General features: G+C 35.3%; 1 protein-coding gene and 2 long non-coding RNA genes across 5 annotated transcripts in view; all 3 read right to left on the bottom strand.

The window, feature by feature from the left end:
* Window positions 1-3,335, bottom strand: part of srbd1 (S1 RNA binding domain 1) — a 76,666-nt gene extending 73,331 nt beyond the window's left edge. Inside the window, exons 1-5 of one of the 3 annotated variants that reach the window (XM_038300146.1) lie at window positions 3,242-3,335; window positions 2,799-2,872; window positions 1,453-1,612; window positions 1,162-1,398; window positions 568-801 (exon numbers count right to left, since the gene is read on the bottom strand). In XM_038300146.1, the coding sequence (XP_038156074.1) occupies window positions 568-801; window positions 1,162-1,398; window positions 1,453-1,612; window positions 2,799-2,872 (705 nt within the window). In that variant the 5' untranslated portion in view covers window positions 3,242-3,335. Of the gene's footprint in view, window positions 1-567; window positions 802-1,161; window positions 1,613-2,798; window positions 2,873-3,241 lie in introns of those variants that run through there. The other 2 variants (XM_038300145.1, XM_038300148.1) reach the window with 2 other exon arrangements.
* A 7,025-nt stretch (window positions 3,336-10,360) lies between these two features.
* LOC119793139 lies at window positions 10,361-10,601 on the bottom strand. The gene is made up of 2 exons (XR_005282068.1): window positions 10,567-10,601; window positions 10,361-10,484 (listed from the first exon to the last, which is right to left on the bottom strand). It is a non-coding gene; the product is annotated as an uncharacterized LOC119793139 (long non-coding RNA).
* On the bottom strand, window positions 10,600-12,142 carry LOC119793140. Its single transcript, XR_005282069.1, has 3 exons — window positions 11,955-12,142; window positions 10,746-10,831; window positions 10,600-10,660 (listed from the first exon to the last, which is right to left on the bottom strand). It is a non-coding gene; the product is annotated as an uncharacterized LOC119793140 (long non-coding RNA).
* Between the last annotated feature and the right edge of the window lie 397 nt (window positions 12,143-12,539).

Below are 12,539 nucleotides of genomic sequence, written 5' to 3'. Positions count from 1 at the left end.
GGACATTAATCAAAAATGGCGTAATCAATATATAGGGCCCTATATAGTGATATACAGTACTATAAAGGGCCCTATATAGTGATTATGGTGGACTTAAGGGACACAGTCTAGTTGTTTATTTATTCCAAGAACCTCTTTTTAAATTAAATTATTTATTTATTTAAATCAATTAAACAGAAAAATAATCCCAAGATTAACTGACTTCTAAAATAATCAATAACTTCAGCCTTATCACAGACAGAGAACAGAATGGAGCAACAGCGCACTAAGCTATCCAATGGCAGTGACTGGCATCATTCTTAGGAAAATGTTCTTTGGTTTATAAAGCAGTGACTCAGTTGTGAGGTCATCAATACTTTCTAGCAATGTTGTTCCTTGACAGAATTATCCAACTACAATTTTAGTTGTATGAATCAACAAACAGAAACATCTAAAAAGTTAATAGTAAATTTAGTATTTTGCAGAGTAAAGCATATGTTCATGGTTATGGTTTCATGACTGTTCCACTTGATTCTGAGATTTTAGGTCTGCCTCACACTAAAAGCAGGTCCAACATACAGTCCTTACCTCAACAACATCCCAGTTCATATTAAGATCATTCTTCAGAGACCGGAATTTGGATTCTGGTAAGGCAGCTCGTTGCTGCTGGTTTGTTTCCCTGAATGGCTGTTTTTTGTGACATGGCTCATCAAAATTGAAATCGTCTTCAGGCGCTTCTTCCTTCTTGACTTGGAGCCCAGCTTTAGATGTCCCCTCATCTGCCCATCCTACTGTCTGATCCGACACAATGAAGGAGATCCTCTAAAACAGGAAAGCAAATAAGAATATTAACAGAATGAGATGGAAAAAACTAATTGGTAACAAAATCAAATTAGCTATACAAAGCATTACAGGGTTATTTCAATACATTCTTATTGGATGTTCTGAACATCACTGATAATGTCGACAGCTAAAGAGCAGGGGCTACAGTTTTATAAGCATAAGCATGTTTGACAAAACATAACATTTGGCAAATATTTATTTCTAAAATAGCCATGCTTATTATTTGTTTGATAAATAAAGAATACACACTTTGGACAACAACAAATAACTGCATATGTGAATCAGAACATAACCTGAATTATTTGTGCTGATTCTTTTTAAAATGGACATTATGATTACCTCTTCTTTCATTCTGACACCAGATTCTCCCTTGTCAACTCTCTGTTCTTCTGGGAAATCAATTTGTGGTTTGCATTTATTTTCTTCTAAATCATCACCATTAGTCTTTTTTCTCTTTGCTCCAGTGGTTCTTTGAGTGTTTGTTGATTTTTGTTCTGCTGCACGTTTGCGCGGTGCTCTTGGTTTAGGTTCTTTGGGAACTTTAGGAGCCTTAGGTTCTTTGGGAACTTTAGGAGCCTTGGGTTCTTTGGGAACTTTAGGAGCCTTAGGTTCTTTGGGAACTTTAGGAACCTTAGGTTCTTTGGGAGCTTTTGGTTTAGTAGTCCTCTTGGGAGCTGCTTTCATCCCGCCAGCTTTAAGACCTCTGGCTGCTGTGCTGGTAGCGTTTGTTGACTCTGGTGGCCTCCACTCCTCCATGTCTTCATCACTACTCACCACCTGAGAAAAAGATCTGATAATACACGTATAATAAAAATATAACATCAGAAAAAAAGGGGGGAAAGTACAGAATCTTGCAAAATTACCCACACCTCTTTAACATTGTTCTTATTTAAGAAACACAAAATGGGGAAAAAATGGACCAAGATAAAGAAACAATGATGTTCACAGAAAAAAAAAAAAAAACAATGATTGGCTTTTTATTACTCTCAAAGAGGCACCTGTACCTGGCTTATCTTATTCAATTCTTTTAAGTACAAACTTTGGTTCCAGTTTTAGTTTCAACACGTTTGGGGGATTTTACAACCAGGTATTTACTGAGAAACTAAATATTTTGTCAAATCTTTATTTTTTTTTACTGGCTTATTCTGACACATAAATATGCCTAACTATTTCCTTCTACCTCTGGTTGTATATGTAAGATTGTTTGTCTTTTTTCTGATGGAGATCATCCTACACTATAGTCTACGTTAATGTAAGGCCTCTTAATAGTTCGATTGTTTTAATTACTCAGCCATTAGCTACATCCATACTCTTTTTAATTCTGACCAGAATTGCTATACCTGAAGAAACAAACCTCAGCATGGCACAGCCACCACCACGTTTAACTATGAGAATGTTTTTTGTTTTGTTTTTTCATTCTCCACCATATGTATTGTTTTGCAGGTGGGCTAGAATAATATTTTCTGCTTTCATGAGTCAAGGATCTCTCTTCTACTAGTCCCCCTTTAAGGCTTTGGGCAAACTGTAAGCACATCTAGTCCCACAAAGGCTTTCTTCTTGACATTGCTACATAAAGATCAGATTTATGAAGTACTTTGTGGAAATTTGTTTTTTCCAACCACAGATAAAAGCAAGAAGAAAAAAGCTTTATGGATTAACCTTTACCAGGTCGGCCAGCTCCAAGTCCTGACTTTATTTACACCAAGGTGTTTCACTCATTAGTAACTTCTCCCAACCCCTGGTTATACTGGATGTTCTTTAGTGATATCAGAGGAAATTGGGCTGGATACATGTTTTCAGATTTATTTCAGTCAAAATGTTGGAACCAATTTAAAGGAAACAGTTACAATTTGTGTCAAAGGTGCAATGTGAAGCCATACTTAAAAATTGACATTACAAAGAGTCTTTGCAAACATGCAGGTCTAATGTTTAATATAAATTAATCGTTTAAAAAAGAAAGAGAAAACATAACTCACAAGTCGGAGTCTAGAGTGTCATTATCGTTGTAAACTACAGCTTTGGCAGTTGTTGCTCTGGGTCTTCGCATCATCTGTTAGATGAAATAAAAAGTCCAGTGACATTAATATGAATTAGTATGGATTATAGAAACGACACATTTATGAATTTCTTATATATGTAGCTGCATTTGGCTTCCTGTCAGCTGTTGGTAAACTGTTGCTTTTTCTTTGTATGCAGTTGAAAATATAGAAAGAAACAAATACTTTCTAATTTAAAACAACAAATATAAGCTATTAACAGACGCTAGTTTCCATAAAATGATCTGGGTACGTAAGCTTTTTTTTAAATTTGCCGCTACCAGTTAATGCTAACTGCGTTAGATACGTTCCCATTGGGTCTTTTTTGTCTGCCTTTCTTTTCCATATTTTACCATATTGTATGAAGCACGAGTACTATGTACCTTTATAAGGCTGAGTATATTTGGGTTTTACGCAGCTGTTTGACAAAAAGAACTAAAGATGAACAGCGACTTCCTACAACAGCACGATTTCAACCAATCACAAGACGCGAAGCCCTTCCTCTTTCGATTAAATGTTGTGTTCCGTACCCGATAACGCCCCCTATCGTCTGGTAGTACGGGGGGGTTATTGACCAGTGCCTCCAAATGTAGAATAAACTGATCAAGTAAAAGTAGAGGTGTCAAAAGTATTTACTACTCCAGTATAGTAGAAATCCTACTGTTTAAAAACATTTCTGTTGAAGTTAAAATATCATCTTAAGCTTGTGACTTAAGTAAAAGCGTAAAAGTATAATTTTTTAAAACTACTTAAAGTATAAAAATACAAGTAATGCAGGAAAAATGTTAAGGACAGATGCTTTAAACCTTATACTGGTTACTGCACTACTCTATTAAAGGAACATGTTTCTCCAGTTCTGGGTGAATTCCCTTAGACTTAATTTTCTTAGTTTAATAACTAATGGCACAAGTGTCAAATTTAACTTTGGATGATCTTGAAAAAAATATTTATTTTGGTATGTAGTGAATGACAAGTTGGTGCAGCACCAACCACAAAGAAATTTTCTGTATATAAAAAAAAGATTTTGATGTTTTTTTTCTTTATTAAATAGGCCAAAATGAAAATTAGTTCAAATGGAACAAAACCAATGTGTCTTTTCTTAAAATGTAAGAAGTAGAAAGTAGAGATAATTGCAAAAAAAAGGAGTAGAAGTAAAAAGTTGTCTGAAAAATGATTACTCCAGTAATTTATATAGTCAAAATTTGTACTTAAGTAAGGTAACAAAGTATTTGTAATTTGTTATTTGAAACCTCTGAGTAAAATAAAAATGTATTCAGAAAAATGATGTAACCAAATATGTGTATTAAAAGAAACAATTCTCACAGTATAACACAATGATAGGAAGTTCAAATAAGGAAGAAAAACTAGATATACCCAAAATATCTGAGCAACAAACAAAAAAACAAGGATCTGAAAAAAGTAAACTTTGTTTTATTTCTTATTAATGTACACTCAGCACCCCATCTTGATAGAAAAAACAGAAATGTAGAAATCTTTGAAATAAAGAAAACTGTTATATCAAATGGTCATAAGTGTTCAGACCTTTCTTCTTCTTTTGTGATGGTTAATGGCTGTTGGAAAACAATTTTAAGCTGACTTACTTCCAGGTACTGGTATGGATTGTGGAACAAAATGACAGTATACTGACAAATAAATGTGTCTACTTTACTTTATATCAATAATGACCAAATGTCCTCTATTTTTATCTAATATAATTACTATTTATTGATAACAGTATCTTAATCTTTTTTTCTCTGTGTTGCCCTGCGATGGACTGGTGACCTGTCCAGGGTGTACCCCGCCTCTCACCCGTAGACAACTGGTGATAGGCACCAGCAACCCTCGCGACCCCACCCCAGTGTGACAAAAAAACATTTGATCTTAATCTTTTATTTTCCAGATGCTCCTGTTTGTCCTTCCATCTCCAGCCAAGTAACAATGTTTTCACAACTTTTTTTTTTTCTAACTCCTTTGAGTCCCAAAAAACTTTTCAGCTCCTCTGGCAATGATTTTCTCACTTATGCTTGGGTTGGCCTGTTCAGTTAATGACATAGGCTATGAATATGAGTAGAGAAACTAGTTTCTCTACTGTTGGAGTCAGTCTCTGTATGCTGCTAACCTGGCGTAAAATAATGTATTATTTTCTAATCAATCCAAATTCTCATTTATTGGTATTCCTGTTATTATTCCTTTCACTGTTCTATTCTTTCCTATGACTGTTTGCTGCTCATTATTGCAAATTACCAGCAAGTTTTCATCTCTTAAATCCTTTCCTAATTAAACATTACCAATTTTCTCATTTATTTCCTTGGAAATGAAAATGGGGCTCAAATGACTCTATTTATATTTAGCCCTGAATCAAAATATAATTTTTATTTCTTCTCCTACTACCTTCCTTCACACAACTCTTTTTTTTTTAATCTGGACTGCTTTCTTCTAATTCCCGTTTATTTCCTTGATTCTCAAACCCCCTTTCTCCCCTTTTTACTTCCTCTATCTATCTCTTAGAAAATTTTAGATAAAAATTTTTTTCTACATTTTTCGATTCCCTTCTACTCTATTGCATCATTTTTTTTTTCTTAAAATTTTTTTAGACAGCACAGAACTATAAAAATGTAAATGAAATTGTACTTTTTAATTATAGCAGAATTCTTAAAACAAAAATCAAATGTTTGATTAGGGTATAAACCTAATAAAAAATAAAATGAATATGTTTTGAATAAAAAAAAAATGATAAAATTAGATAATCATATATATTGCTAATATGAGATATTTTTACTTTTGTTTAAACCTAGAATGGTGTTTGTCTGTAAATGTTTTATGTACCAGAAGCATGTACAGTAAGCAAGTACAAAAAGGACCCTTCTGTAGTTCATGTTACTCTGTTCTACCTGGTAACAGATGAGTAAGAGAAATTAACCAATCATAAAATCGAGATTGAAAAAACCCTGCCATATCAGAATAGTGTTACTCAGAATTGTTTTAGGGTTTTCCCTTCCATCCGCTTTCAGTTCCCTCTGACTCAGATTAGTGAAAAGGATCAAATCTCCTAGACTTCAGTCATTACTGCGAAACAACCTGCAACCTGTTCAAACAAAAGGTAAACTCTATCTTATCTGTGTATCCTGTCAGGAGAGCATTATTTCTAAGTTGTTGACAGATCTTATTTTGTTTGTGTGTGTTTATGTTTGTAGGTGTTTGTGTTTGAGTGAAAAATGTCTGACCCAGAGACCCCATCCCAACCTCTTCTTGGACAAACATCCGTCAATGTAGGAGCACCAGGACAGGGGTAAGGAGGGAGTAATATGTGTCTTTATCATCAAGATTTCTTAATTATATGTTCTAAATTCGTAATCATTTGGGGTTTGTATCTTTTGTTCCCAAAACATTGATTTTGCTGGGATATTTTGATTGTATGCTTTAATATTTAAATTCTTCTTCTTTTGGGTTCAAAGTAGTGTTGCACTGTTATCGATACTGCACTAAAATGGTGGTATCGGTATTGGTGAGTACCAACAAATAGGGCACCGATACCATTTTAAGAGCCAAAAGTTTATTCAACTATTGTCACCCATGTCCTGCTTCACAAAGGTAGGCAGCAGCTTGACAAAGCCATGATGAAAATTATTTTACATCCAAGAAGTATGCAGTTCTTCAGATATACACACGCATCAATTTCAGACAGATGGAATTGGTATCGTCTGATACTGCACAGCCAGGTATCGGGTATCGCTATCAGGGCCAAAAAATGGCATCGGTGCAACACTAGTTTAAATATCAAATCTGTTCCAAATCCTTGTACAGTTTTATGCTAAATCAAGTATCCATGCCTTTTCATTTGTGACAAATTACAAATGAAAATCCAGATTATAATCCCCTGATATTGTTTCTAATGAAGTCTCAATATGATTTAAATTAGTAGGATTTGGAATAGTTTATATACCAGCTTCTTTTATGTTCTTAAATATGTAAAGAACACCTTCTGGTAATCTCTGCTTTGCTATTGTTTTTGTTTTTTTGTATTGTAAGTTTGAATTCCTTGGACTTTTTAAAATGACACTAAGAATCTGTGTTTTGAACAGTTTGTATCTTTTTTCTTCCATATTGCAGTAGAAGAATAACATGAAAATAGGAGGCAATATTTGATCTTTAAAAATTTTAATTAATAAAAAAATTATTTTCCCACAGTGGAATAATAAAGGAATAATCTGTTTCTGGACAATTTAGACCCTAAAATCAAAACGAGAAAAACTATATTAAAAAAACATAAATGAGTAAAAAGGCAGTTTTAGTCTATTTATTATGGGGCTGTTCTTGTCTAGTCTGTGAAAGTCATAGAAGACTGTTATGAGAAATTCTTACTTAATGGAGCATTCAAAGATTATTCAAATTTGAACTTTAAGGTTTGTGTTCTGGAGTGTCCTACGAAGCATCACAGGAATGTCCAGCAGCCATGGCGGAGACAGAAAAATATATTTTCAAACTTTCCTTTTGGCATCTGGTTGGCAACAAGTGATGTCATCCGTAGGTATATGTGGTAAATACCCTGTGCTCAGTTCCGCTTTTAGAGAACTCCCCCAGTTTCCAAAAAGACCCCTTGAGGAAGTTACATGTAGGTTTTGTCACTATCATTCACCGCGTTTGAGATTCTTTTCCCCTTTAGTTAATAACTAAACAAATATGCCTTATTTCCTGCCTGTGTTCTGTCTCCTTCTAGCCCTCGGTCTACCCGGGCTTATAAGGTGGCAGGACTGACCCTGCTGGCCTGTGTCCTGATTGTGGGCCAGGCGGCGATTGCCTACTTTCTCGTCAGCCAGAGGAGCGACATCAGGAATCTGGAGGAACAGAACCAAAAAATGACCGTGCAGATGAGCAGTGGAAGATCTGGTAAGCAACGGAAATTCAAATCACAATAGCAGGAATAAAGTATATCATGATTTGTTTAGGTTTTGATTATTCACAGCTTAAGAGATAAAAAGTTTACTAACTTTAATTTAAAAATTAATTGTTTTTATTGTCAGAACATGGGTCTCTCTAATTTAATCAGATAGAATACTGTTTGAAGGAGATAAGAAATGATGAGTGCATTTAAAAACCTGTTGCTGTACAAAATCGAAAAGCAAATCACTATGTGTTGCAAAACTTTTTGAATTGACTTAGTAACGGTCATTGTTTGCCCTCAGAGACACTCTTAATATTGAAAAATTATACAAATCAATACTTGGAGTTGATGAGAGAATGTCAGTCTCACTGTTGCACATGTTGCTTTTCTTTTGCTCTGCAGCTTCTATGCCTGTGAGGATGCACATGTCCATGATTCCAGCCCTGGAGATTATGGACACCTCCATGGAGGAGGTAAAAGCTGCTTTTGTTGCACTTTGGTTAACATCCATGTTCTAGAATTAATGTTTTTCCCTAAAAAATAAATCAACCCTTAATGTTTATTAAAACCAGCTGGTCTCATTTTTCTTTCATTTGTTTTATGCTGCAGGAGGCATCAAGTGGAACTGAAAAATCTTGTGAGTTTGTCTTGAATTGACAGTTTGTTCACAAATAATGCTGCAGTATTCTAATAATCTAACGTCATGAATTAAATGTCTTTTCATTTAGCCACTCTGCTCACCCAGTGCCAGAAGGAAGCATTTGGATTGGTAACTCTCCAAGTGCCGCTCTTCCGTCCCAGTTGTGACAAGCAGGGTCTCTACCTGCCCAAGCAGTGCCTGGGGGAGCTCTGCTGGTGTGTGAACCCAGCTGATGGGATAGAGGTCCCTTGCCCCACATCTGCCTTGTCTGGTGAGATGGCATTACCCAATAGAGAATCCGATTTGGAAAATAATTTTAACAAATTGTGTTTTTGTTACTTCATTTGACTGATTTTGTTAAATTTGTAATATATTGAGAAGAAGAAAAATATTTTGAACAAGATTAAATATATAGACCTCTTTGTTTATTTTACATGTAATAATCTGCATTCATTTTACACAAATTCATATTTTTCTTTAGACTATGGAAATAATTTCAGGTTTCTTACTGTTAAATATTTTTCTTTGCAGGTCCTCAACTGGCTCTTGCCCAGGATGTGGTGAGTAAATGATCTTTATATGTTTTTTATAGACCGACCATCTTACAGATTGTCCTTTTGTTTGCTTACGTTAACCTGAGTTAATACAAAATGTTGTTTTAAAGAGATTATTTCATTCATTAAGGGAAATATACTCTTCTTAAACTAACCCAGACTTATATGGAAAAGTATTTTTTCTGCTTCTTTAACTGATTGTTCCACCCTTGGTGACATCAGATGCCAACAAGATTTAGCGATTACTGCAAAGGAGTCATTTAGATTGCTCGTTTAACCATGATAGTCCCATTGGCATTAAAAAAAAAATAAAAAATCTTGGCCACGAGACAAAAACAGACAGAATAGAAAAAAATGCAAGACTAAAGGATAAGGTTGTTTGAAAGTGAATTACTTTATAATACAGCCCTGGCTGTGTTTAGGGTTGGGTGTGGCTGGTGTAATGAATCCAGCTTCTAACAAAGTGCTTTATTACAGCTAAGTCATGTTTTAACACGGGGGAATTAAGTTTTTTCATATGCATCCAGGTCAGTTTGAATAGATGTTTTTCCCCTCAGTGAATAAAATCGTCAGCTTTATTTCCTATTTCTCAGGTTGGCTTTGGTTTTATTTGATAATTTGAAACATTAAAACAACTAAATACATCTTTAAGGAGACTAATTTTACACCCTAGTTTACAACCAAGTCCAATTAAATTGTAGACATGTAACTTTTAATTAAAATAAAGTGACCCTGTATAGTACAGCTATGTATTCACATAATGTTTTATGTTTTAGGCGACTGAGACTGCCTGAATCGCTCTCATATGAAGAGACTGGGAACAGACGACGGCTCCTGATGATATCTTACAGCTTTGCCAACTTTTATTCAGCAGTTTAAAGACAGTTAGATGGGTGGTAGGGTTTAGAGTTGCTAATTATTTACTTTTATTGCCTTTTTTTCTGAATTTTATTCCTTTCCTGCGAACAATAAATATTCTCCTTAAGCATATGTGCATTGAAATGTTTCCTTAGACAGATTTAATAAAAGTTCTATAGAGAAAACTCAGAGATTTGGTCCTTGGATGAAGGGAAAAAATTATTGATCAGTATTTGGAAAATCTTTGTAAAACACATGCAATTATGCTCATAATTTTCAGTTCATTCAAACAAAATAAATTGGTTAACGTTTTGTTTAGTCTCCATTTGTAGTGATTTTCTTTTTTTTTTTGCAAAGTTGTGATGTTTAGTTTTACTTACCAGTAGTTAAAACAGACTCTTGCTTTGGTAGAAATAAAAAAGAAAGGAAAATGTTGGTTTATTGATACTAAAAAAAGTGTTTGTTCCTTCCAGCTGCTATAGTCTAGTGATTGTTATGAACCTAATTAGTATTATTGGATTTAGTTTGCAGTTTTCTTTGGGATGTGGAAAGAACCACGGAGCTGCACCTGTCTGTTCAGAGTGATGGCGCTGGGCTGGCACTTGGTGCAGATTCCCTCAGGCCAGGGAGGATGACCCTCACATCCTGACTTTATCTTACAGCTGATGTTCTCCAGAGCTGCAAACTTCCCTCTGTTAGCATCCGGAAAGAGTTAGTCTCTTACACAGAGTTCTTTAACCTATCTGCTGGTAGAATTAAAACCAGACACCTTACTTATCAGCTCCACCGGTCATTTTTACAAAGATACGCGTGGAAAGACGTGCTTCACCGGCGGGTCGAGGTGGTTCAGATAGTCTTCGTCAAAAAGCTGGAAAAGACAAGCTGCATCCTTCAGCATTATGCTTGCTAACATTTTTTATCCCACTGGTTTTATTATGAAAACTGGCTGTTACCTCTAACGGTACACAGTGCACGCATTTTCCAAGGGCACCATGACGACATCTGGAACAAAACGGAGATTTATCTCATCCTCCTGTACCTGTGGTGCAGAGGATGACCGAGGGATTAACAAGGACGAAGAGGAGGATGATATAGACGGCAGGGATGAAGATGTCAGTCTGTGGTATTGGGCCTTGAACTCAGAAACTCTGGATTCCTAACCATTAGGCCGACAATCCCCTCAATTAATGACTTTTAGAACAAAATTAAGGAAGAATAATCTTACCTTCATTCCTGTTTAGCTATTTATGCTATTTAGGATAGTTTTTATCAGGAAAATCATCACTTCATAGATATATTTAAAAAAGACTGTTGAAGATATCCAGCATGGCAATGACCCTAAAACATGTTACATACTCCCAATATAACATAATCCCCGGTATGAGGCTGCAAGGACAAATCTTGTTCTTTTGATTTATAGTGTAATCTAAGCCCTCTGGAGTCCGCTGACTTGAAAAGACACTGTAAAGGCCATTTACTGTTACAATTCAGCATTGAAACAGACTAATTCACAACTTCCCCAAAGCATATGTACAATTTTGTCTTTTTAAAAGATAGATTTATATATATATATTAAAAGATTATATGAGCAATAAATCAGTAGTATATCTGACCTTATTGAAAACATTTGTTCTTAGCATGTATCACTCCAAAATGCAAGGCTTTAAAAATTATTAGTTGTTTGTACGATTTAAATATATCTATGAAGAGATGATTTTCCTGATTAGGACTATCCTATGTGCAGACATGAACATACATAACAAAAGCAGGAATAAAGGTAAGATTATTTTTCATAAATGTATCCCTTGAAGTCATTAATGCCGTATTCGTATTCTCAGCTGAGCTGCCTGTCAGACTAAGTTCTAAACCTTGGGGTTTTGAATAACTTTGTTTGAAAACAATTGCAGTTGCCAATATGACGCTTTCCAACGGATGTTCACCAATATTTTGATATCTACAGTATTTTGTGTCACCATTTAACCTTAGCTGATATATCAATATAGCAAGGGTTTGGAGCCAGAGGGGCGTAAGTGGCATTTTGGTCAAAAATTAGTTCTATATATCAAATGAAAGGTCTTGATTAGCTCCATCTAGTGGTGCCAAAGATACAAATCAGAAATGAATCTGTATTGAATAAAACAATAAAACAACAAAGACCTTACCAAAAAGGTGGAGTACTGTTTGGAGCCAGAAGGGCGTATGTACATATACGCCCTTGTGGCTCTGAGTAATACCAGACCCTGCAGTGCATTTCAGAGTCAAAAGGGCGTAACACAAGTGGTGCCCAGTGCTAAAATAAGTGACAGAACTGCAGACATGCAAGAACTGACTGAGGCAGAAAAGATTTTGATCAGTATAATATGGGAAAGTGATGAAGTTGAAGATGAAGCTTCAGAGATTGCTCTTCATTTCAGTGATGGAGGTAAGATACAAAAACTACCCTCATGATATTTCAGAGAAGTTTGCACGATCAGCAGGCGCCCTCACACACAGTGATTTGGGAATGACCCCTCCAAGCAAGAAAGGACGCCATGCACCGCATAACAAAATCCCAGAAAGCAGCAAAGAAAAGATCAGAGAACACATCCGCTCATTTCCCACACTTGAATCTCACTACTCCAGAAAAGACACAAGCAAGCTGTATCTGGAAGGTTCTCTAAATCTCATGAAAATGTATGACTTGTATAAAGAGAAATGTGGAGAGTGGAACATCCAACCAGAAAAGCTTAGTATGTATAGGTCAGTGT

Source organism: Cyprinodon tularosa, unplaced genomic scaffold, assembly GCF_016077235.1.
Source record: "Cyprinodon tularosa strain WSP-4 unplaced genomic scaffold, ASM1607723v1 ctg441, whole genome shotgun sequence".
Classification (NCBI taxonomy): domain Eukaryota; kingdom Metazoa; phylum Chordata; class Actinopteri; order Cyprinodontiformes; family Cyprinodontidae; genus Cyprinodon; species Cyprinodon tularosa.
Note: the sequence above shows the minus strand (reverse complement) of the source record. Positions and strands in the feature narration are given on the sequence as shown.